At 36.1% G+C, this 20,502-nt stretch overlaps 3 protein-coding genes across 9 annotated transcripts; 1 reads left to right on the top strand and 2 right to left on the bottom strand.

Annotated features, from left to right (window-relative positions):
* On the top strand, positions 417-2,560 carry LOC109719850 (DNA-binding protein S1FA-like). 6 transcript variants are annotated; one of them, XM_020246690.1, is made up of 3 exons: positions 417-508; positions 688-763; positions 2,061-2,560. In XM_020246690.1, exons 2-3 carry the CDS (start codon positions 734-736, stop codon positions 2,274-2,276), a joined length of 246 nt encoding a protein of 81 aa, XP_020102279.1. In that variant the 5' UTR covers positions 417-508; positions 688-733; the 3' UTR covers positions 2,277-2,560. The 6 variants fall into 6 exon arrangements, with proteins under 6 accessions (XP_020102279.1, XP_020102276.1, XP_020102278.1 ...); XM_020246687.1 differs by having other exon boundaries at positions 688-766; XM_020246689.1 differs by having other exon boundaries at positions 447-508; positions 683-766.
* LOC109719849 (probable serine/threonine-protein kinase PBL26) lies at positions 2,863-5,246 on the bottom strand. The gene is made up of 5 exons (XM_020246686.1): positions 5,122-5,246; positions 4,513-4,694; positions 4,133-4,322; positions 3,463-3,854; positions 2,863-3,308 (listed from the first exon to the last, which is right to left on the bottom strand). The coding sequence occupies exons 1-5, from the start codon at positions 5,243-5,245 to the stop codon at positions 3,057-3,059; spliced, it is 1,140 nt and encodes a 379-aa protein (XP_020102275.1). The 5' UTR covers position 5,246; the 3' UTR covers positions 2,863-3,056.
* LOC109719848 (E3 SUMO-protein ligase SIZ2-like) lies at positions 7,738-20,373 on the bottom strand. 2 transcript variants are annotated; one of them, XM_020246684.1, is made up of 16 exons: positions 20,076-20,373; positions 19,117-19,197; positions 18,783-18,876; positions 17,871-17,949; positions 17,561-17,720; positions 16,512-16,645; positions 15,929-15,997; positions 15,009-15,096; positions 14,173-14,248; positions 13,131-13,204; positions 12,709-12,816; positions 11,711-11,872; positions 10,914-11,018; positions 10,745-10,825; positions 9,381-10,404; positions 7,738-8,767 (listed from the first exon to the last, which is right to left on the bottom strand). In XM_020246684.1, the coding sequence occupies exons 1-16, from the start codon at positions 20,349-20,351 to the stop codon at positions 8,616-8,618; spliced, it is 2,763 nt and encodes a 920-aa protein (XP_020102273.1). In that variant the 5' UTR covers positions 20,352-20,373; the 3' UTR covers positions 7,738-8,615. The 2 variants fall into 2 exon arrangements, with proteins under 2 accessions (XP_020102273.1, XP_020102274.1); XM_020246685.1 differs by having other exon boundaries at positions 18,834-18,876; positions 20,076-20,372.

The following is a 20,502-nucleotide window of genomic DNA, read 5'->3' as shown; positions in this document are numbered from 1 at the left end:
TTTTATTTAAGATTTATAATTTTTTAATTCGGTGCTTTATTGCCTTTCTTTTCTACAACTATAACATTACACCAATATTTGAAATTACAAATCTTGTATATTATAAGAGAATGACTTTTATAAATATATATTTCAGTCCTCTCAACCCTTTTTTTTTAATTTTTATGGCTTTAAAGAGATAAAAAAATATTTTCATACTATTTTTTTGCACATATAGTAAGAAATTAAAAAAAGATTAAATTTAAATTTTATTGTTTGAAGCTCTGATTTTTTGTCAGCAAAAGCTCCGCAATGTTTTTATAATATCTGAAACTTTGAGGGATATATCTGAAACTTTGAGGGACTATTATGTAAAAACATCTATGATGAACCAATAGAAATGCGAAGTCGACGTGTAAAGAGCACAAGAAACAAAAATAAAAACAAAATAAATAAAAAGAGAAAAAAAAGGATAGCGAGAGGGAGAGAGAAAGGAGAAGAGGGAAAGAGGAGGATCAACCACGCGCAGGTACTCAAAAATCTCTTCTTTTTTTTTTCTTTTTTTTTTTTTTCCAAATCCCTTTCTACATCGATTCTAACAATAGAGAACAAAGCCCTAAATTCCCAAATCGAGGATCGATTTGTAGATCTCTTTGTTTAATTCACGAATCACTGGAAAAATGTTGTGATTTACTCCTCAAAGTCCAGGAATCGGGGAAGCGGCGAGTTTGGATTTGGTGAGGTATTGTTCGCCATGGCCGATCAGTTCTCGTTTACTGATGGAGGAGTAGGTTTCCTCTTTCTTAGCTTATTTCTACTATTTTTTTTTTGTAGATCTCACGTTAATTTTTGATAGATCTTGTGTTCCTCGCTCTTTTTTATTTATTTTGCTGCAATTGATCTGATTTTGGTGGCCAATGAGAGAAAAATTTTGCATACTTAATGCGATATGAGGTGTTCGGAGACTACAGTTCTGGGGAGATCTTATCGGAGGGTTTTTGTTTCATCAAATCCTTTATTTCTGATGATTATTTGAATTGTGATCATTTCTAGGGTTTGAACTAATGATTTTGTGACTTTGCATGCAGATATATCTCATTATCATTTTAATGATTTTAGGTTTATTAATAATTCTCTCCATTTATGAATTTGGTTTACTTGCATAATTGCATTCCTTCTGAGGTGTCTTAGACTCGTTTCTAACTCATTGATTGATTCAATTCAAGAGCTTTTCCATAGTATATAATTACTGCATGCAAACTTGGAAAATGAGGATTGCTAAGAGCTTGAGTTTAAGCTTGTTTGGCTTGGATTGTTTGGAGCTTATAACATCGACATGCATTTCTTGGTCGCGAAACGCGTTTAACTAAAGTTTACTTGATGCTTTTGGTGTTTGCACTAGTTTGTTGTTCTTACAGAATAAGGCCAATCACTTTGCCTCACCAAGTAAATATTCTTCTTTATTTATTTATTTTGGTAGTGTGTTTCTTCTGCGTTCACCCGGCTTCCCTTAGGAAGTAATAACACTTTACTTTTCTTTATCTACTAAAGCATTTTCTTTTATGTGTTTGTACATTTTTCTATTTGGGGTACTTTAGCTATTTATGTGTTTAGTTCTATTAATTTGTTAAGTGGGATTTAGAAGATTATTAAAAGATGCTTCAATTTCTTTTTATGCGAATTTTGATTTCCCTTCTATACGTAAATACTATGAATATATAATTAGTTGAATTTATTCTGTGTATACTACGTACGGCAACTATTCTTGACCTCCTCGAATGTTTATGAAGACATCTTAGGATTATGTCTACTTAAAGTGTCTTTATAATGTAATCCTGAATACACGATGCAAAGAGTAGAGTGAGGAACTTGTGGATATGGAGGATTTAAGAAGTGCATGTCTACACAATAAATAATGTAAAGAGGAGAGCCAGGAAGTCAAACGGACCTCCGCTTTATTGCTGTTATGCTCGTGGCTCCGTTTGAGTTTTTGCTGCTTGTTTTGATAGGATTTATCCTGTTATGTGCTTACTGTCTTTGATTTCTGATTTTCTTTTCTCTTTTGTCATTTCAAATCACAGGGTAATGTTATTATCGAGGAGGGTAAAAAAGGATTGAACCCTGGTTTGATCGTCCTGCTTGTTGTGGGAGGCCTTGTGCTGCTTTTTCTAGTCGGAAACTACGCTCTCTACGCATACGCGCAAAAGACCCTTCCTCCGAGGAAGAAGAAACCTGTCTCTAAGAAGAAGATGAAGAGGGAGAGGCTGAAGCAGGGGGTTTCGGCACCGGGTGAATAAGGAGGTCGCAGATTCTCATGTCAACAGTTTTATGTCAAAGTCCAACTAGTTTGAAATTTTGCTTATCAGGTGCCAAAAACTTTGCTCGGTGTTCAAAAAACAAGAATGTGGGGAACCCCTAGAACTCCATTGTAGACAAATGATGCTAATTATTCATCTTTCTTTGAACTGTCTCAGATCCTGTGTTGCGTTTGAACTTCGTTTATTCATCATATTGTTCATTGACTATGAACTATTTTCAACGCGTTTTTCTAAAGATTGACCTATTTGACGGTCGGTTATCATTTTGTGAATTGTCAATGAATGACTCGAAGAAGGATATCGTACCCAGTTCAATATGATGTTGGCTTTGGTAATGTGGCTTTTGATTATTAACAAAAGTATTCTTGAAACATTTTGCATTATTTATGTCATGGCTTTTTCAAGTTGTAATTGCTTCATCTTATTTAGTTGAGTGTAACATGCAAAGATTTTTTATGTTGCCTTCTTTTCCTGCGTGATTTTCGCCTTGTATGCACATCATCTTTTTTTTCCTTTTTTTCGATTATAATGTTGAATAAATAGAATACAGGTCCTATTATCAGCTTTCTCTTACATTAAATCGCACATGATTAAGGTAAATAACAGGGGAAAAACCAAAAAAGATCATATGAAAACAAAAGTTCCATTGCAGAATGAAAAAAGGAGTTAGCAAGCCAGGCTAAGCCAAATGTATCTCATTTTTTGTAAGTCACTTCATTACTGTTCTTCTCTCATTGGCCTCGGCGGCGGCCTTGTCGATCACAGTTCGATCTCGTCGCCAAGGGAAGGAGCATGTGATCTCGGGATTGCGGTACCGTCACTCGGGCCCGTCGCGAGGAAACTCAAGGCCATGACGACATCAGCCATCAACGGCCGCACCGAAGCCTCCTCTTGGAGGCACATTGCCGCGACTGCTACCGCTTGATTCAATCCTTTCGAGGGGTACTCTCCCTGAAGGAGAGGATCCACCAACTCCAGAAACCTCTTCTGATCCTTGAACACTGGCATCGCCTGCGTCAAAGGAATACAAACATGAAAAGATAAGCTCACATGCACTCTTCGTCGACAAAACCCTAGTTATGATCATCGCTAGCTGCAGAAGCTCCAGTCGTGCCAAACAATTCATTAAATCTTCGAAACTTATAACTCGGCTAATTAAACATACCCAAGCTACAAGATTCTGCTCTTCTTTTGGCCTTGCAGTGTCAATGACCCTCCTCCCTGTGATCAGCTCAAGCAGAACAACTCCAAAACTATACACATCCGATTTCACCGTGAGATGGCCCGTCCGTGCGTACTCGGGTGCGCAGTACCCGTACGTGCCCATCACTCTCGACGACACATGCGCTTTGTCTCCGGTCGGTCCAAGCTTTGCGAGCCCGAAATCGGAGAGCTTCGGATTGAAATTCTCGTCGAGGAGAATATTCGAAGATTTTAGATCACGGTAAATTATCGGCGGGTTCGCCTTCTCGTGTAAATACTCCAGGCCTTGAGCAGACCCGTAAGCTATTTTCATTCTCGCGTGCCAGCTTAAAGGCTGCTGATCAGGTGGCAGATCTGTTAAGATGAAGTCGCGCATCAGTTACTACGTAAAACACATGTGAAGCTCTTCGATTCATCGGACTCAAGCTCATATTAGACACTAAAGATGTGGGACTTAAGTTCATCCAAGATCCACATCTATTTGAGAAATTTAGAGACTAATCGCGATTCATCGGAGACTGACGACAACAACTGTGTTCTAAGTTGAGTTTGAACAATCCCTGAAAAGGTTTAGAAAGTAGAGAACGAAAGATGAAATCATCAATTCATGTACATTTATGCAACTACTATACCAAGCAAATGATCTTCCAAAGATCCCAAAGCCATGAACTCATACACCAGGAGTCTTTGATCCCCATCTGCGCAATACCCAATGAGATTTACCAGATTGGGATGATGCACAAGACTGAGCATTAGCACTTCAACCAGAAACTCCCTGTTTCCCTGCAGCCCATTCCTGTCTAGTTGTTTAACAGCCACAATCTGAAAAAAGTTTTAAAAAAGTATATTAAAAAAAGTGTGCATTATTGACAAATTTGTAGAATTTACTCGAATCATAGCGCAGTACGATACAAGTAAAATCACTTAAGGCGTCTGTTTCAAAATACGTTGTAGTTGTAGTTTAAGTAAGTTCGCTACGTCTTTACCAAACGAAAAGTAAGTTTCTGTGTACCTGGCCGTTTTCAAGGCGGCCCTTGTAAACTCTACCGAACCCTCCTTCGCCTACAAGAGTTTCGGGTCGGAAATTCTTCGTAGCTGCTGCAAGTTCGCGGAAGCTGAATGTTTGAGCTGCGATATTTCCATTGCCTGCATCTTTAGGGGTCGTTTCGGATGAGCTCTTCTGATTGTTTCTTTCTGTAGATAAATCATAAGAGAATATACATAAGACATTAACTATCAAAGGAACTGATAATTCTGCAAGGAACTTGGTGCTAAATTCATCGAAATCCTTATGTGTATACTACCAAAATAAGAAAAAATTCAAGGCACAATTTTCACCTGTAACACTCTAGCAACCCTTGGTAGTACTTTCACATAACTTATACATCACAAAAATATGCTTAACTTAACATGTCACAATTGTTCTTGAAACTATGTTTAGAAACTCAAAATTGCTCTTTAAAACATGCTTAACTTATATATCAATATCATTTCAATAAGGACTTCCACCCCCCAAAAAATATCATATAACACAAAGTGAATATTTCAAAATTTAAGAGTCATACACACAAAGTTTTTTAAAATTTGAGGACAAAGTATGACACTAAAATGTGGAGCTCACGGATATTTTTCGCAACTTCTGCGTTCGTCGTGCCTTCGACCGCTTGAGCGGAATCCTTCGAGGGATTATAATTCCTCGCCTTTTTCTTGTCGGATGACGATGAGAACCAGCGAAAGCAACTCATCTCTCTCTCTTTTTCTTACAAATAAACCTATATATTCTTCAAATGAAAACCACCAAAATCTACTAAAAGGGTATTAATTGTAGCGACCACCGCCGAATTAATCATCGAAATTTATCCATCGAAAATAATGACCACACATCAACGGAATCGAAACTCAAAACTTTGAAAAGCAAGTTTGATCAAATCGCGGTCTCTTTTTTTTTTTTTTTGAAGGGTCTCACAATTAATCTATGTAACCTCAAAACATGACGCGAAACCGGAATCGAAAGAGAGAACGATTTCTCTCGATTCTGAGATTGAAGGAGAGAGAAAGAGAGAGGATTTGATGGAGGGGTTAGAATTTTAGGAGTATATTATTTGAAGGAGAGAGTGGAGACGTGGATGCAATTTCGCGGGAATGAGGAGAGAAAGAGAGCTGGAAATGAGAGTGTTAATAGCCGTTGGAAATTTTTAAAATTGGTAAAAGTGCATCGAGGCCCACTCAACTATAAGCAATTTTAACTTGCCCCTTCAACTTCTACTTTTTTCAGTCTTTGGGAATTAAGTGATTCAAGTTGAATAAATTAAGAATTTTATTAAATTTAATCAATAGTTGAATCAAATATTATAACTTAATAATTCCGCAGCAAATAATATTCAAATAATTTAACGACAATATAGTCATTAAATTTAATAAAATTTTTAACTAATCATAGAAAGAATAATCCAATTTCAAGATATTGAAAATTTGAAAGGTGTGAATTAAAAAAAAAAAATTTAAAGTTAGGAGAACCATTTCAAATGGACTATAAAACATTTATTTTCTTTATATATGCTGCTTAAATGCTACAATACAAGTATATGCTTAAATGTCAACTATATAGCTGGTCTTATTATTCTTCAAGGAATTTTTTTAGGCACGATAGTTGCCAAGTATGCTATGCAAATAATGCAAGTCAAAGTTTAGGAGATGATTACCTCCACACCGAAAATAAATTTTAAAAAAATAATATGGTATATCATAAGCCAATATATATATATATATATATATATATATATATATAGAATTAGGTTATTATATTATCTATAGTACCGGAGCTCGTTACTATAGTCTTGTTTTCGATCTTAGGGTGTTTAAATTAACGATCCATACCGTCAAATATGATTTAGGATATATGAAGTTCTTAGGAATAAAATTTTAGTTTTTTTCAATATCATTTACTTAGTAAATAAATTATGTCAAAATGGACGGTGGAAATTGAATATTCTTTAATTTGAGCATAGGACTTTCAAATTCAAGATCAAGAATGTTAACCTTAATCTAGATAGTTTAAAGTATTTTCTATCAAAATTTGAAGAAATTTAGATTCTTCTACACCGTTAAACTCCAAACTCGTCATAATAGCCATTGAAAATTAACAATTTTGAAATAATTTGATCATAAAGTAAACTATGTCGAAAAATAATAAAATTTTATTTCTAAAAACTTTAAATACCCTATATCAGTTTTAATGGTGTGGATCGTTGATTTGAACACCCTAAAATCGAAAACGAGACTATAGTACTGAAGCCCCGGTACTATAGATAGTATAGGAAACTAGCTATATATATATATATATATGTATTGCAAACTTTGGTGCTAATTTATAACTAATCAATGCGAAGCACAAACCAAAGGAAAGATACAATCCGGGCTTTCCCTTGTGTATCTTTTTATTTTTGGTAATAGGCTATAAAATATTTAGCCGTCTAAGATGAATATTCTCCGAAACACTATATTTAGAAACTGTTAATGTGTCGGCATATGGGCACAGAATATAAGCTGCATTATAAATTTGTCGATATATAAATGGTCCATAGAAGGTTCTTTGAAGGGACTCGAAAGCATTCACCTGAATTAGATAGTGTTTACTAACATTCTCAGCGATGTACTTGGAATATGCTTAGATCATCACTAAATTTATTTTCAATTGAAACTATTTACAACTTCGATTAAATATCCTTGCTAATCACCTTTCGTTCTCATCACTCTACCAACATGGATTCTTAGTGAATAGTTTGTTCCCTGCCATTATGTCACGCCCCATTATGTCACGCCCCGAAACAGCCAACGACTAGAATTGGGGTTATTCACTTTCCAATCTGCGCTAGATTTCAGGCCCCGTGAGACATTTCAGGCATTCGAAACCTAGCGCAGACCGAGAAGTGGAGAACCCTAATTCTAGTCCTTGGCGGTCTCGGGACGTGCCACATTAAACACAGGGTGACAGTAGACTATACTGTATCAAGAGGATCCGACACACAATATAAACAAGATGAATATTTTAAGTTTCCTAGGTGTTGGATTGACAAGCAATTTTAGCTTTTTCAAGGGGCATGAGTGCAAAAGGTATTTACCCCTCAAGCATTCACTTCTCAAGAGCTAAACACAATTTGATCAGCAATTTCAGTATCACCCAAACAATGGGAAAGGCAATTTCCATTTTTATCTCTTTATAATTTATCACCTGCCATAAAGAGAAATAGGATGAACTGCTTCAAACTAGTTAGAGAAACATATTTACATCATGTGAATTTCACCGTACAAACAAGAGAAGAAAAAATAAAGCCTCCACAGTTCAAATACATAAAATCTTAAAGGCTGAAAATATAGAAACACCTCGTTTTTTCACTTTTCCCTTTTGACTTTAAAAAATCTACATTTTATCCCTTCAAAATTTCAAGTTGATACACTTAACCTCCCTCCGTCAGAATTCCATTACTATTTCTACTATTTCTTATAATTTGTATCAAAAATGCCCTTCAAAATAACAAAAATATAATAAAAAAAATTTTCTCATAAAACAAGTAAGAACAATTTAGTAATTTCGCCCTTTCCATTAACACCATAATTCTCTAAAAATATTTCTGAAATTTTAAGGGGGCAAAATATAAGTTTTTAAAAACCAGGGAGAGTTGAACAAACAGGTATTTACATAATTTGTTTTTTTGGCATTTTAGCCAATCTTAAAACATAATCTTACCTGCTTGGCTAATAACATCTAATCACAACTCGGAGGCGCCTAAATTGTGCCCATTTGCAGACCAGAAACCATTACGAACCGACCTCATTAAGATGGGCTGTTAAAAGTTACCCGGCAACTCGAAGAAGTTTCTTTCTACAGCCAACAGAACGGCAACTCGAAGAAGTTTCTTTCTACAGCCAACAGAAACTCGAAAGCATCTATCCTCATCTGTAAATTCAAGTCCAGTATCTCTCTCTCTCTCTTTCTCTCTGCTTCCCTTCACTGTAAATTCCTCTTTCTTCTATCAATTTTACTTGGTTGTCAAACCCCTTATAGTCGAAAAAGGAAAAAAGGGTTCGCCTCCTTTGTTAAGACTCAGCAGGGAACTAATCAGAGTCTGTATCAATTGATAGAACCAGTCGTTGCCGAACAGATCGTGGCTGGCGAGGAGGTGAGAAAGGACCAAAAGACGGCTGACTTTTGGGGTTTGTCTTGTCGACTCTGTCATACTTCATGCTCCCAAGGATTGAAGCTCCATCTGGAGAAAACAATGCATTAAAAGGCTTCAAAATGTGGAGCACGACTGAAAAAAGTTTATAGGGTCTCAAATTTGAAAGTTTGAGGATGCAGAAATAAATAGTTAAAGCAATGTCCAAAAACAATAGAACAAGGAAATTGCATGGTACCCTGTTTAGCCTGGATGGAGCTTCCGTAGGAGAGCTAATGTGTGAAGCTGTATAAAAAAGCAATAACAGCTTTTTTTTCAGTAATTAATACTCTCCAACAGCTTTCTCCACCACAGAAGCAGAAGCAGAAGATTCAAATCGAAGATTCTGTTTTAGGGGTTCACAAGCTCACAGCTTCCTACCCCAACAAAAGCAACAGATCTTTCATTGTTTAAACATTTAACTGCTTCCCAAAGTAGAACTGTTCCATAGGACAGACCATATAGGCATCAAAATGAACATAAATAGGTGGAGAAGATCTCGGTCTGAGTGTTACGAAGTGGAACATAAACAAAATAAGAGAGAGCAATTAAATAGTGACCGGCACATGATCGTAATTTGGTCTATACCCTTCAGGAATGTATCTTAATCAAGAAAAACTATTTCCAGAAATCTTCGAGAAAAGAGGAAAGCTCATATACTAACCGGCATTGACCAATCTCTCCATCTCCAAATCGTCAAACTGTCCTCCCAAATCCAGCCCTTCAGTAAATCCACTATCACCGCCAACACCAGGAGAGATCCAATTATCAGAATTGCCACAGTTTGTTGTAGTAGTAGAAGTAGTAGAACAGTCATTATAAGTGGCCTTCATTTTACCATTATCAAGCTCTTTAGAAAGAAGACCCACCAAAGAATGGTCTTCCTGAACAAATTTCGAAGGGTTATCAATAAGGCTTCCTGCCAAATCAGCAACTAAAGGGTTTTGTGTGGTTTGCCCTATATTACCACCTGAAATTGGCCCATATCCATCAATAGATGAATTGAGTACTTGGGAACTACGGTCAGTTTGAGGAGATGTCTGGTAGTCCCAAAATGGCACTCTGAATTCATCTGTATCACTGTCAAGAAGATCAACAGACGATGTTCTGCTAGTCACTAGTCCAGGTCCTTCAACATATGTTCTAGAAGCTTCCGGAAGATTTCCGGAATAGGAATTACCAGTATGGAGAGTTGTGCCAGCTATGGCAGACACCACAGCTATATTCTCTTCATCAGAGTCACTGAGTATTATAACATCGGCGTCTTTTGGTGATGTTGCTGCAGGATCTCTTTCAAAGTTAAGAGAAAGAGAATCGAGCTTGAACTCTTGACTAACACATGGATTTTCCACATCTCTGAAATTATCAGTGGCGCTGCAGTTCATTGAGCTAGTGTTTTTGTTCTCAAAGTTCTCTAGCACCTGAATTTCAAAGGCCAGAGGCTTAAATTCTTCAGGCTTGACATCCTCCCACAGTTCATTATAATTATTCTTGATGCGCGAGCCCTCCTGTCTAATCTGCTGTGTGATATCCGATTTAGGTCTAGGCTCTTCATCTTTAGCCATACAAAGAGTACCATCAGGTGAATGCCACTGTGAGAGCTCCCTATATGTACTTCCATTCTTTACGCGCCAAGAACCATCTAGCCTAGCTTCAATTTCGGTAACATCTTCTCCACAATTTTGCATCTATGTCATGAAGAGAGAAAATAAATAATAAAAACAACTAACGAATAAAGGTAAATTGCAGGAGGGATCCCCAACATTTACACAAGAATTTACTTTGCTCTGCTATGTTTGAATTCTTATGATTGAGTCCCTGATAAAATTCGATGGTCTTTCATTGTGAACACGAATTTGCCAAAAATTTTAACTCAAGGTCTTGGTTGCAACCAATAATGAAGGCGAGGGATTCGATTACAATTACAAGGTTGGGGATTAAAGTGAAGCCTCGTGAAAAGGCTGGCATCTGTTGTGCAATTTACATAATGATTTAATTAAGCTTCATTAAAATGCCAGTAGAACCCACCAAAGAAGTGATGCGATTGAAGTAAGGATCAATAACGATGCTCTCCAAAGAGTAGTTCTTCATGCAGATCGGACATTGCCACTGGAGAAAGTAAAACGGGAAAGATATCAAGCTAGAAATAAGGGAGAAAAAGGATTAATTCTATAACATTTCAAAGTTTCTTTTTCACCTTCCTTGAGCGTTGATTGAGTTCGACGAAAGTTTCTAGATTAAAACAACCCATGTGATCACACTGTTTAAATCTGGCAGCGACTTTTATTCTTGAACCACTCATCTACCAACAAAATTTAAAAACAGAATTAAACTTGAGAATTGAGACGGTAGAACTAATCAACCTTTTGATAGAAGAAAATCAAAGAAGTAATATTTTGACACAGAATTAAATTTAAAGAAACCTGCACCACAAGAAGGCCACTGTATGATTTTTCAAAGCCAAGCTTGGCTCTAGGGGTACAATGAGAGTGAGTCACAGGTTAGGCTCAGATCGCGTCAAGCATTAATGTTACGTATTATTCACAAGGTTGCATGGGATTAAAAAAAACGCAAGAGAGGTTCGGCATTTTCAGAGGGAGAAAGCTAGGCTAGAATACTTCTAGAAGTAAACAAGGCCGTGTACTCCCGCAACGTTTCTGGTAATAGGGCATCCGAATCGACAATTGGCACCATTAATCGCCATGTAGAGTATTTGAACTTTTTAGGTTTCAAATTTTTTCAATATCATTTGCCTAGTCTTCAAGTAGTTCAAAAATTGACAATTTTGTAATGGATAATATAAGACGAATTTACCACCACTTGATCATTAAGCAAATGATATTGTAAAATCATGAAATTTGATTTCTAGGAAAATCATGTTTGATGGAGCCGATTATCGATTTGGATGTCCTATCGCCAAAAACAGCATAGAAATAAAATGGCTCCATTTACTTCTAGATAACTAAACAAAGGCAAATTAACGATACTACTTACGGGACATCGGAGATTGATAGTAACAGAATTGGACACAACTTCAATATCGCTGTCACTGTCTGCATTCTCTGTTGCAGTTCCACCATTGATACAACGACAAACACGGACAAGGGCATCATTGAAATTTTCACCATCTGCTTCCTTTGGCACCAAACTGAGTACCTGTAAATTAAATACAGATTGTTACCAAGAACTAAAAACTACCAAGAGAGGCACAAGAACCACTAAATGTCATGATCATATATAAGGTATTGAAAATGCATAACAGAACCTGTAGCAACTTATAATGGCTAACCTAAGAAGATAATTGAATACGCCCTCCACTAGTAAAGTTCACAGTAATGCGAATATATGTATTAGTTAAGAATTGTATGACACTATGACTTTGCATGCGTGTCCAATCAGTTGATCCACAAATTGGATGCATATGGCAACTTAGGCCTTCCAATGACCTGCCAAAGATGGATACAATGTCCACAACTTCTGTATAACCATTTGACATCAATTAAAACATGTCCAGTAGTGGGACTACATAACAATCTACACTTTGACTGACTGTACCTAGCGCAGCTGGCTAAGGGTTTGATGCATGGCACCTATGTTCCCAAGATCGAAGCCTATTTGCTCCAGATTTCTAGCTGAGATCATTTTCTATACAAAAAATGAATGAAACAGATAGCTTGCCACCTTTCTCTCTCAAATAATAATAATAATAATAATGAAATTTCTGCACTTTGAAATCCTGAAGGTCCAGTAACACACGAACTATTGGTCTTTGAAACACCATTGCGATGCTTCTTGTCACCAACAATTACACAAAATTATCATGTAGGGATACATATGCCCTGTACAGTTAGTGATTCGAAAATCTGCAAATCAGAAAGTAACAAGAAAACAGCACTTCCATGGAAAGTGATTGAATTATCAAAAAATAACATCAGTATAGCAGATCATGGAAACTACCAAGCTAAAACAAAATAGTGGAAAAGATTACTAACCTGATCAACTGTCAGCCGTTTTGCAATTCTGACACCAAAACAAAAGACTCCACCATTGCTTCTTGATAAGCATATCTTATTAGAACCTTCCCTGCTGCACACAGTGATCTGAACAAATGTATTGAAAGAAACACTTAGACTAATAAAACAATACAACAAGATCAAGAGAAAATAGAGAACATAAACCAGCAAAGGGGCTTTTCAATATCCCTGCAAAATCATCTACATACATAAACATCCCTGTAAAATCTGAATTTTACATGCCCCTTGAAACTGCAGCTTCTCTTATAAACTTACCTTTACCTTAACAGACACTTACACAGGCATGTTTGTGTAAATATGTTAACAAGGAAAACACATCAGAGCGCTAGAGATCACAAGTAACAGGAGTAACATGCTGTACAAAGATGAAAGGCACTTACCACTGCACCATCATCTCTACCGTTGATTCCTAACTCCTTCGCACGGGGCCTGTCAAATATAAGGATTGAAACACCTGCAAGCAAATGCAAAATGTAGAGCTGAAACGATAACTCAGATCCAACTAGTAATCTCTAAAAGGGAATTGCAGATTTATTAGACAATTTGGTTGGCCTTTAACTCACACTAGCTCCAAATTTCAGGCAATCATTCATCCAGCTTTGTCAAAGTAAGCTGAATAATAGTAAGCATTCAAAAGCACAGCTGCCATGAATCTCTTATTTGCATTTCATCCGTTAGTACGGTACTTAAAATAAAAGTTTTAAGGAAGAACTGCACTAAATATAGGCACTGTGATGCAGGAATTGAATGCTATGAATTTGTTTTGATCTATTTGATATCCAACAGCATGAAAGGAAGATGATAATTGTCCTCACTTCCTAATGATGCTTTATGGATTGGCAAGAAAAATCCATTCTCAAACATTAGATGACAATATAGGTTCAGAGAAATGTGATATGACGCATGAAGAGGATTAATAACATTCAGATTCCATTCACAGCAGCAAACTGGCAAACAGAAGAAAAATAAAGGAAAAAAATATCTGTGCTTTTCCCTTGATATAGCAGATTCAAAATCCGAATTGAAAACCCTGTAGAGTTGGTAGCTCCACCCAATTTGGACTGTCTATATAGCTCTACTTCTCCAGCAAAAGCTAAGTAAATATTAAAGATTTCAGAAGTTAATAACTATATTTCTTACGAAATTCTGCGGTAATTTATCAGAAAGAAAACAATATCAAATGGCCCGTTGATACAGAAAGAACCACTTCTAAATTAGAACATGCAGTATGAGTACATTGCCACAAAGCATCCCAGCTGAGTAGCACCAGCTATTTAAGTCATAACAAATAACAAAATAGTGAAGCAGCATAAAATGGCAAGTAAATAACCAGATTGCTTATAGATTCTAGAAATTTGCTGTGAGAAATGAAACAATAAATAATGTATGTCAGTGCTGAAAACAAGCACAAGAACTTCATACCATTAACATCTAAAGCTGCATTTAGCGGCCAATGCATCCTAAATGGAACTTTGTCATTGAGAAGAATACACCAAACCTGTAAGAGTATGCACCATGAAGAAAAACATGCACACAACTCACTAAGTCAACAACAATAGATATACATGTAACATATCAAGCACCAAGTCAAAAGGTTCATGGGACTTATTCTGAGATGCTACATGGAGTGCATGTCGAAAGCAAGATAAAGAGATTAGTTTTTACTAAACAAATATTTGGTCAAGCCAGCTTCTGTATAGCAAATACTCGGGTAAGATTAGCTATCTAGACCACCTTAATGCCTTATCTAGAAGTGGAAAAATAAGTTTTGATGCTAAATTTAGCTATCACTTCTTAATAATAATAAGATAACTACCATAGGTGATCATTTTTAATAGCCACTCTTGAAATTCTTAAGCCGGTACACTGCAAGTATAAAAAAGACCTTCAAGAAAGCGAAAAAAAAGGGTCAAAATATAACGAAAACGGGTGAAGAAAATTGAAAGGTTATATATCAATCTCATTTTATGCAATTGTCTGTTTTTGAATAGAAGTTCTCAGTAATTAAATCAGAAAGGAGGAAAATATGAAAACAGGACATTTATTTTAACCTATTTTCTACAAAAATCCAGAAGATTTATGAGTTGCAAACATCTAATGGAAGATCAAATGTACTGGAATATGTTCCAACATACAAAAACATAATTCAGCAAAAAAGAACAGCAGTATACATAGGAAAGATCATCCAGAATTAACGGTGATACAATCTAAATGCAGAGAGATAACTACGCCAGTATCATAGGAGGAAACAAAGCAACCTGAAGATCAAATTCGGATCGCTGCAGCATTTCTCTGTTAGATCTTGATAGTGGAAAGTTTTTCTCCACACTTTGGAGAATGGTTTCCCTAGATAAAAGAGCATAACACCTCAAGTATTAAAGGAAAGCAAATTCTCATATCATGTAATATCACAAGTTACCAACATGGAGAAAGTAGCTCATGCATCATATTTCCAACAAACAAAATCACTGATAAGGAGTTTTTCAATTGCCTACATTTTACCAAAAATACTAAATGTAAGGCAGGCTGACAGAAGTATGGTTATGACGCTAATCAATGGAAAATAATGACGACGAACATACACAGGACCTAGCAGGAAACTAACAGAAAAACAACAAAACTCAAATCACCTCTTTCTATCTTCTCGTCTGCATCATCAAACTCTGAGCAACTTATTGTCCAAACAATAAGTGCCAGCTTAGATCTTAAACCAATTTACACCTTTATCTACATCCAGAGAACAGTCTAGCAACACAGTCACATATGTATTGCTACCTGAAAGGGTTCATTTGGCATTCCTTCTGCCTTAATAAGAGTGTTTTAACTTCTTGCAGAAGGCCATCCAAAGAGAAACCCTTCTTTTTTAAGTTTGAGATTTGCTAATAACATGGGGCTTCTGGTAATAACATTGGCTGACTCTGACCACTTGACAATCACTTCTTCAGAAATCTCAATAAGTTCGGATCACAAAAGCAAATGGAAGCATATTATGTATGGGGACAAGAAGCTGGATGGCTAATATGGTTAGAGGCATATCACGGCTGATTAGCTGTCAATAATCAATACAAGGGAGTATCAACATACACTTAAATCTCAGTACCAAGACAAAAATCTTGCCAGATACTTAGGCACATTCTGCAATTAAAATAAAACGCATATATATCAGAACATAGCTCACCTGTCTGCATCAATAGAGGACGAATCTAATTTCACAGGAAGTAAAGGATGGCAAATTGTTAACCAAAATCTGTATGTTCCAAAGAGAAACAACCATTAGAAATTACAACTCAGCCAAGAAAATTAAAGAAAAAATAACCCACAAGTATTAGAATGAAAGGAGAACCTCTGAAGAGAAAAGAAAACATAAACACACTAAGAACAAGAGTCAATCTTTTGCTCGGATAGGTTTGACGTCGGACTTAGCAAATAGGAAAAGTATGCCTTTATGGTATTTTCAACATATTAAAAGATAAGTTAAAAAACAAATTGCAAGAAATGAAGAGAGCAATTTCCTAAACTTCATCGTATAGCTAAAAGCAAAGTGAGGACAGAGTAACGGACCCTTGGATAACATTTTCTAGATAGTCAAGCAAATTCTACAAACAGGTGAAGTTCCTTACAATAAAGAAAGCAAACCAAACTGTAAAGACGCCAAAAGGCCATCCTTCACAACCATAAGAAATATTCACTACGAGAAAAAATAGGAGAGAGGTAACAATACTATAGGGTTATAAATACCAATACAAGTTGGATGGACATACGGATCTGCCCTATTGATTCGACATAATTCGCAATAGAAGCAGGATGGAACTTCAGGTGGAACACCCTCAATTGGTTTCTCCGGTACAATAACACAGTCAATGTGTTGCCAAACATTACATCGTGGATCTTCACACTGAAATCAGCAAAGAGAACCATTTATCAACACAAAAATAGTGATGCATCTTAATGAAGCTTAACATAAACAAGACAGGAGGAGACAGCCGCAGACTAAGAAGCGAAAGTTGCTTTTCATAACAAGAAGACAAGCCCCTAAACGTTTTCAAAGATTCTAAGAGCAGAAAATTTGAAAAAGCCAACAAAATTACAAAGGTGTCAAAATAAACTTCCAACAGATATATTATTATATTTCTGCTGCATTGTATCTCCTGCTGAAAGGTGAAATTTAAAGTGGTTGATGCTAGTACTTTCTAGTTGTAATTTCTCGGTTGATATGACTAACCAAGCAGGCTGGAAACTTCTATAAAACTTCAGAGAATCATGTTGTCAGTACATATAAGAGCCTGAGTAGTAAATACACCTTGCTGAGCCTAAAATTTAGTCAGCTTTGAAATATGTAAGTGCCGGAAATTCTATTGCAAGATCATTTTGATCTCTTGAGTACATACCAAAACTGGTATGTATCATCAAATACAGCCACAAACAGAGAAAGCCTACAATGGCTTGTGGCCGAGTCCCAACAATTTTTCAGGGGTTCGTAAGAAAAACTTTGGGCAGCTCATGAACTAGAAAAAAATGGCAAAGGACATGTCACAGGCAAAAAGTGTGGCTGAATACAATTTCAAGTAATATACTTGTTACAACACCTATTACATGAAGAAATTCTAATAAAGGTTAAAGTTGGTTTCGGTTGCCATTTTGGCCCTTGGCCAAAGCAAAGTGTTTTGTCAGGTCGGCAAGTTTTGGATTCAAGTTTCAGCAGTTACGAGTTGGAACTTTCCTAATAATAAGATAAAAAGGAACATGATAATCTCTCAAGTTTCGCAAATCACAATGATTAAAAACTATATAAGACAATAAGCATTGGTACCTTAATCATGTTTTCTGTCGTCGATGAGCTACCACAAGGGCAACGAACCTTTATATCTATCTGAGCAAAATCAGCTATTTCTTTCTTACTCTTCACATTATTTGCTAAGCAACTATGGTTTTTTGATGCAGAATCAGTAGCCTTTGGAACTTGCATTTGTCTAGAGAAAAGTGAAAAAAAAAATGCATCAAGGTTGAGAGAGATTTCATGCAAAGGATTGTTGATTACGCCATCTTTAGAGAATCCAATGCAAGAAATAAAATGAAAATAATAAAAGAAAATTAAAATGATAAATAAATGTGTGTCTGACCTGTAAGTGTCATCAATTATTTTTGCTACTTCTTCTTTTCCAATAAAATCTTTTCTTGAACAACCATTCAAATCAGAGACTACAAAAAAAATAAGGTACATATATTATGGAGACTCAGAATGCAAACAAAGGATCCCCTGAACTAAATCAAGGAAATACAAACATAATACACCATGGACATATGATATAGCAAAAGGCATTGGTGCAAAACACTGCAGCATTTTCAGGGGTTTCTCCAACCTTAATAACAGCAGGATATGCAGACTTGAACACACATGTAGGTATGCAAATTGAAAGTTTCATAAGATGCTGATGAGCAGAAAGTTATAAACGCTGGCACATCTAATCAGACGGATGAAGTAGCAATAAGGGAGAGCCTAAACACGTAGAGACAAACTAGAGCATACATACTCCTGTCTGGAATTGTTATAATGCTTTCTAAGCTAAAGCAAAGCTGCAGTCCTTCAGCAAAGAAGAAGTAGAAAACCATAACAATTCATGCACAGGTCTGACCAAAATTAACAAAAGGTATCAATGAAATGACGAATTAAATTAGAAAAATCGAGAGAATATTTGAAATGTTCAAAATAAGTAAATATAGGCTTTCTTGTGAAGATATTAATTAAACCTTCGAATCAAGAAGAGCCTGGTAATGATACTTATAAATTATATAAACAGTACATTCCGAATAGAAATATAACATACATCAGCAAATAATTTACGGGAAGTAATAATTTATCGAGAGCAACGTTCAGGCTTCAATTCAACGATATATTATTAAGATCCAAGCATATGAAAAATTTAAGTAGGATTAGAGCAAATCGTTCTCTTTGGTGCAATATCACACTTAAATAACCAACACAGCATACGAACAGAGGGTTAAAAAAAGAAATCACAGCGGACAAAACGTACTATTTGACAATGTTACCCTATCTGGAGAAGACAAAAGTGTCAAAAATATACCATGCTCATCAGAAAGTAAGGCTAAAATCCTGTCAACAAGATCCTGCAGATCAAATAGAAAAAAACAACTTAATGAAAAGAAAATAAAGGAGAAGAAAACTGCATAAAAAGAATTACAAGACAGATGAAAAACAATATCCATTTTCCAGCCAAATGAAGAGTTCAAGTACACAATAATGAACTGACACTTCAGAAGTCACTCATTATGCAGAGAATAACACACACGCACACATCCATCAGACCAAGTTGATGCAAGACAGCAAATTCAATATTCCCAGCTAACCTGTTTCTTCCCTTTCTTTACTAGACCGAGTTGATTCAGGACATCTTTAAGCTCTTTTATTCTGAAGCAACCCAATTTATCCTGCAATCAAGCATTCAAATAGTAAGATAAAACAAGTTACAGACTTATCAGACGCTATCAACTGACTAATGGTACAAATAAATGTATGCTCAAAAAATTTTAAAAAAAAAAATGAGTGCAGATAAGGGAAGCACAATTGAGTGAAAAAGTTTGTCTCTGACAATATTTAAACTCAATATAGAAGCACATCAACACTCATATTACATAATGCTTGTTAAATGTTACTTCAGTTTTGCAGTTTTAGGGCATGCTAAGCTCATAGCTTCTAAGTAACATGTTCCTTGAGCTCTTGTTGTTCAAATGGTTTTACCACAATAGGGGTTATACATTGCAATCTAAATGGTCGTCCCAGGATGCTAGACAAGGTCCAGGAAATAATTTATCTTATTCAACGGTGAACAACCTAAGCAACTTTTTGCTTCTTTTCCTTCTTTTTTCTATAAAAGTTCGATTTTTTAAAGAGGACGAGTGGAATAAAACCACTTTTCTTAGCTCTCCATTACTAGCTTCAAAAAACCACCACCATCCGCATCAATTCCAACCTAACAAATATAAAAAGAGCAAAAAAGCAGCAAACATCAATAATCTGAAGTACGAAAAATTGCAGCACCAACACAGGAGCTCTTGCACAAGCTAAAATTACGAACCCTGATTCAGAAAACAAACTCGCCACCAAAACCAAACAATGTGCTGAAAAAAAACTTAATTTAACAGCATCCAAAAGCTCTTCCATAAAAACAGCCTCAATCAAAGTAAAGCAAAGTATCCACACACACACTTAAATGATCAAATCAAACAAAAATACTATAATCTCATACGCAAATATTATATATCAGGAAAAAAAAAAAGGTAAGAAACCACAGAAAAAAAAACACGACCTTGCAATCGGAGACCAAATCCATCGCTCCCCGCGCCGCAACGCCACGCAATCGCGCGAGAGCAAGAGGAGATCCAAATCCGATCGGAATCTGATCAAACGAGGACGAGCGATAGAGTCGACGGAAGCGTACGGCGATTGTTCGATAAACCCTAGGACGAGGGATCGGCGGATCGAAGGATTGGATACGAATCCGCGAAGTGTCGACGCGAGAGCGAGAGCGAGAGCGAGAGAGGGGGTAGTAAAAGTGTCGACTTTGGCGGCTCGCTGGGATCATCGGTCGAGTGTTCGAACTCTCTTTCCATTTTATACTTGTTCGTTTCTCTTTTATTTTAGGATTTTTATTATTGTTATTATTATTTTATTATTATTATTATCAATGCGTTAGCGTATCTGACACCACAACCTTTGATCGGTTTGATTGTTCA

The sequence above is a fragment of the Ananas comosus genome, linkage group 13 (assembly GCF_001540865.1).
Source record: "Ananas comosus cultivar F153 linkage group 13, ASM154086v1, whole genome shotgun sequence".
Taxonomy (NCBI): Eukaryota; Viridiplantae; Streptophyta; class Magnoliopsida; order Poales; family Bromeliaceae; genus Ananas; species Ananas comosus.
Note: the sequence above shows the minus strand (reverse complement) of the source record. Positions and strands in the feature narration are given on the sequence as shown.

Excerpts from the sequence above, each read along its gene's own strand:
- LOC109719849 (XM_020246686.1), bottom strand. The coding sequence starts at position 5,245 with ATGAGTTGCTTTCGCTGGTTCTCATCGTCATCCGACAAGAAAAAGGCG. Across the intron at positions 4,695-5,121 it reads AGAAGTTGCGAAAAATATCC|AAAGAAACAATCAGAAGAGC; the intron begins GTGAGCTCCACA and ends ATTTATCTACAG. Across the intron at positions 3,855-4,132 it reads TTTGGAAGATCATTTGCTTG|ATCTGCCACCTGATCAGCAG; the intron begins GTATAGTAGTTG and ends TCATCTTAACAG.
- LOC109719848 (XM_020246684.1), bottom strand. The coding sequence starts at position 20,351 with ATGATCCCAGCGAGCCGCCAAAGTCGACACTTTTACTACCCCCTCTCT. Across the intron at positions 14,249-15,008 it reads GATCCGAATTTGATCTTCAG|GTTTGGTGTATTCTTCTCAA; the intron begins GTTGCTTTGTTT and ends ATACTCTTACAG. Across the intron at positions 12,817-13,130 it reads GTAGAGATGATGGTGCAGTG|ATCACTGTGTGCAGCAGGGA; the intron begins GTAAGTGCCTTT and ends ACATTTGTTCAG.
- LOC109719850 (XM_020246687.1), top strand. The coding sequence starts at position 734 with ATGGCCGATCAGTTCTCGTTTACTGATGGAGGA. Across the intron at positions 767-2,060 it reads TCTCGTTTACTGATGGAGGA|GGTAATGTTATTATCGAGGA; the intron begins GTAGGTTTCCTC and ends TTCAAATCACAG.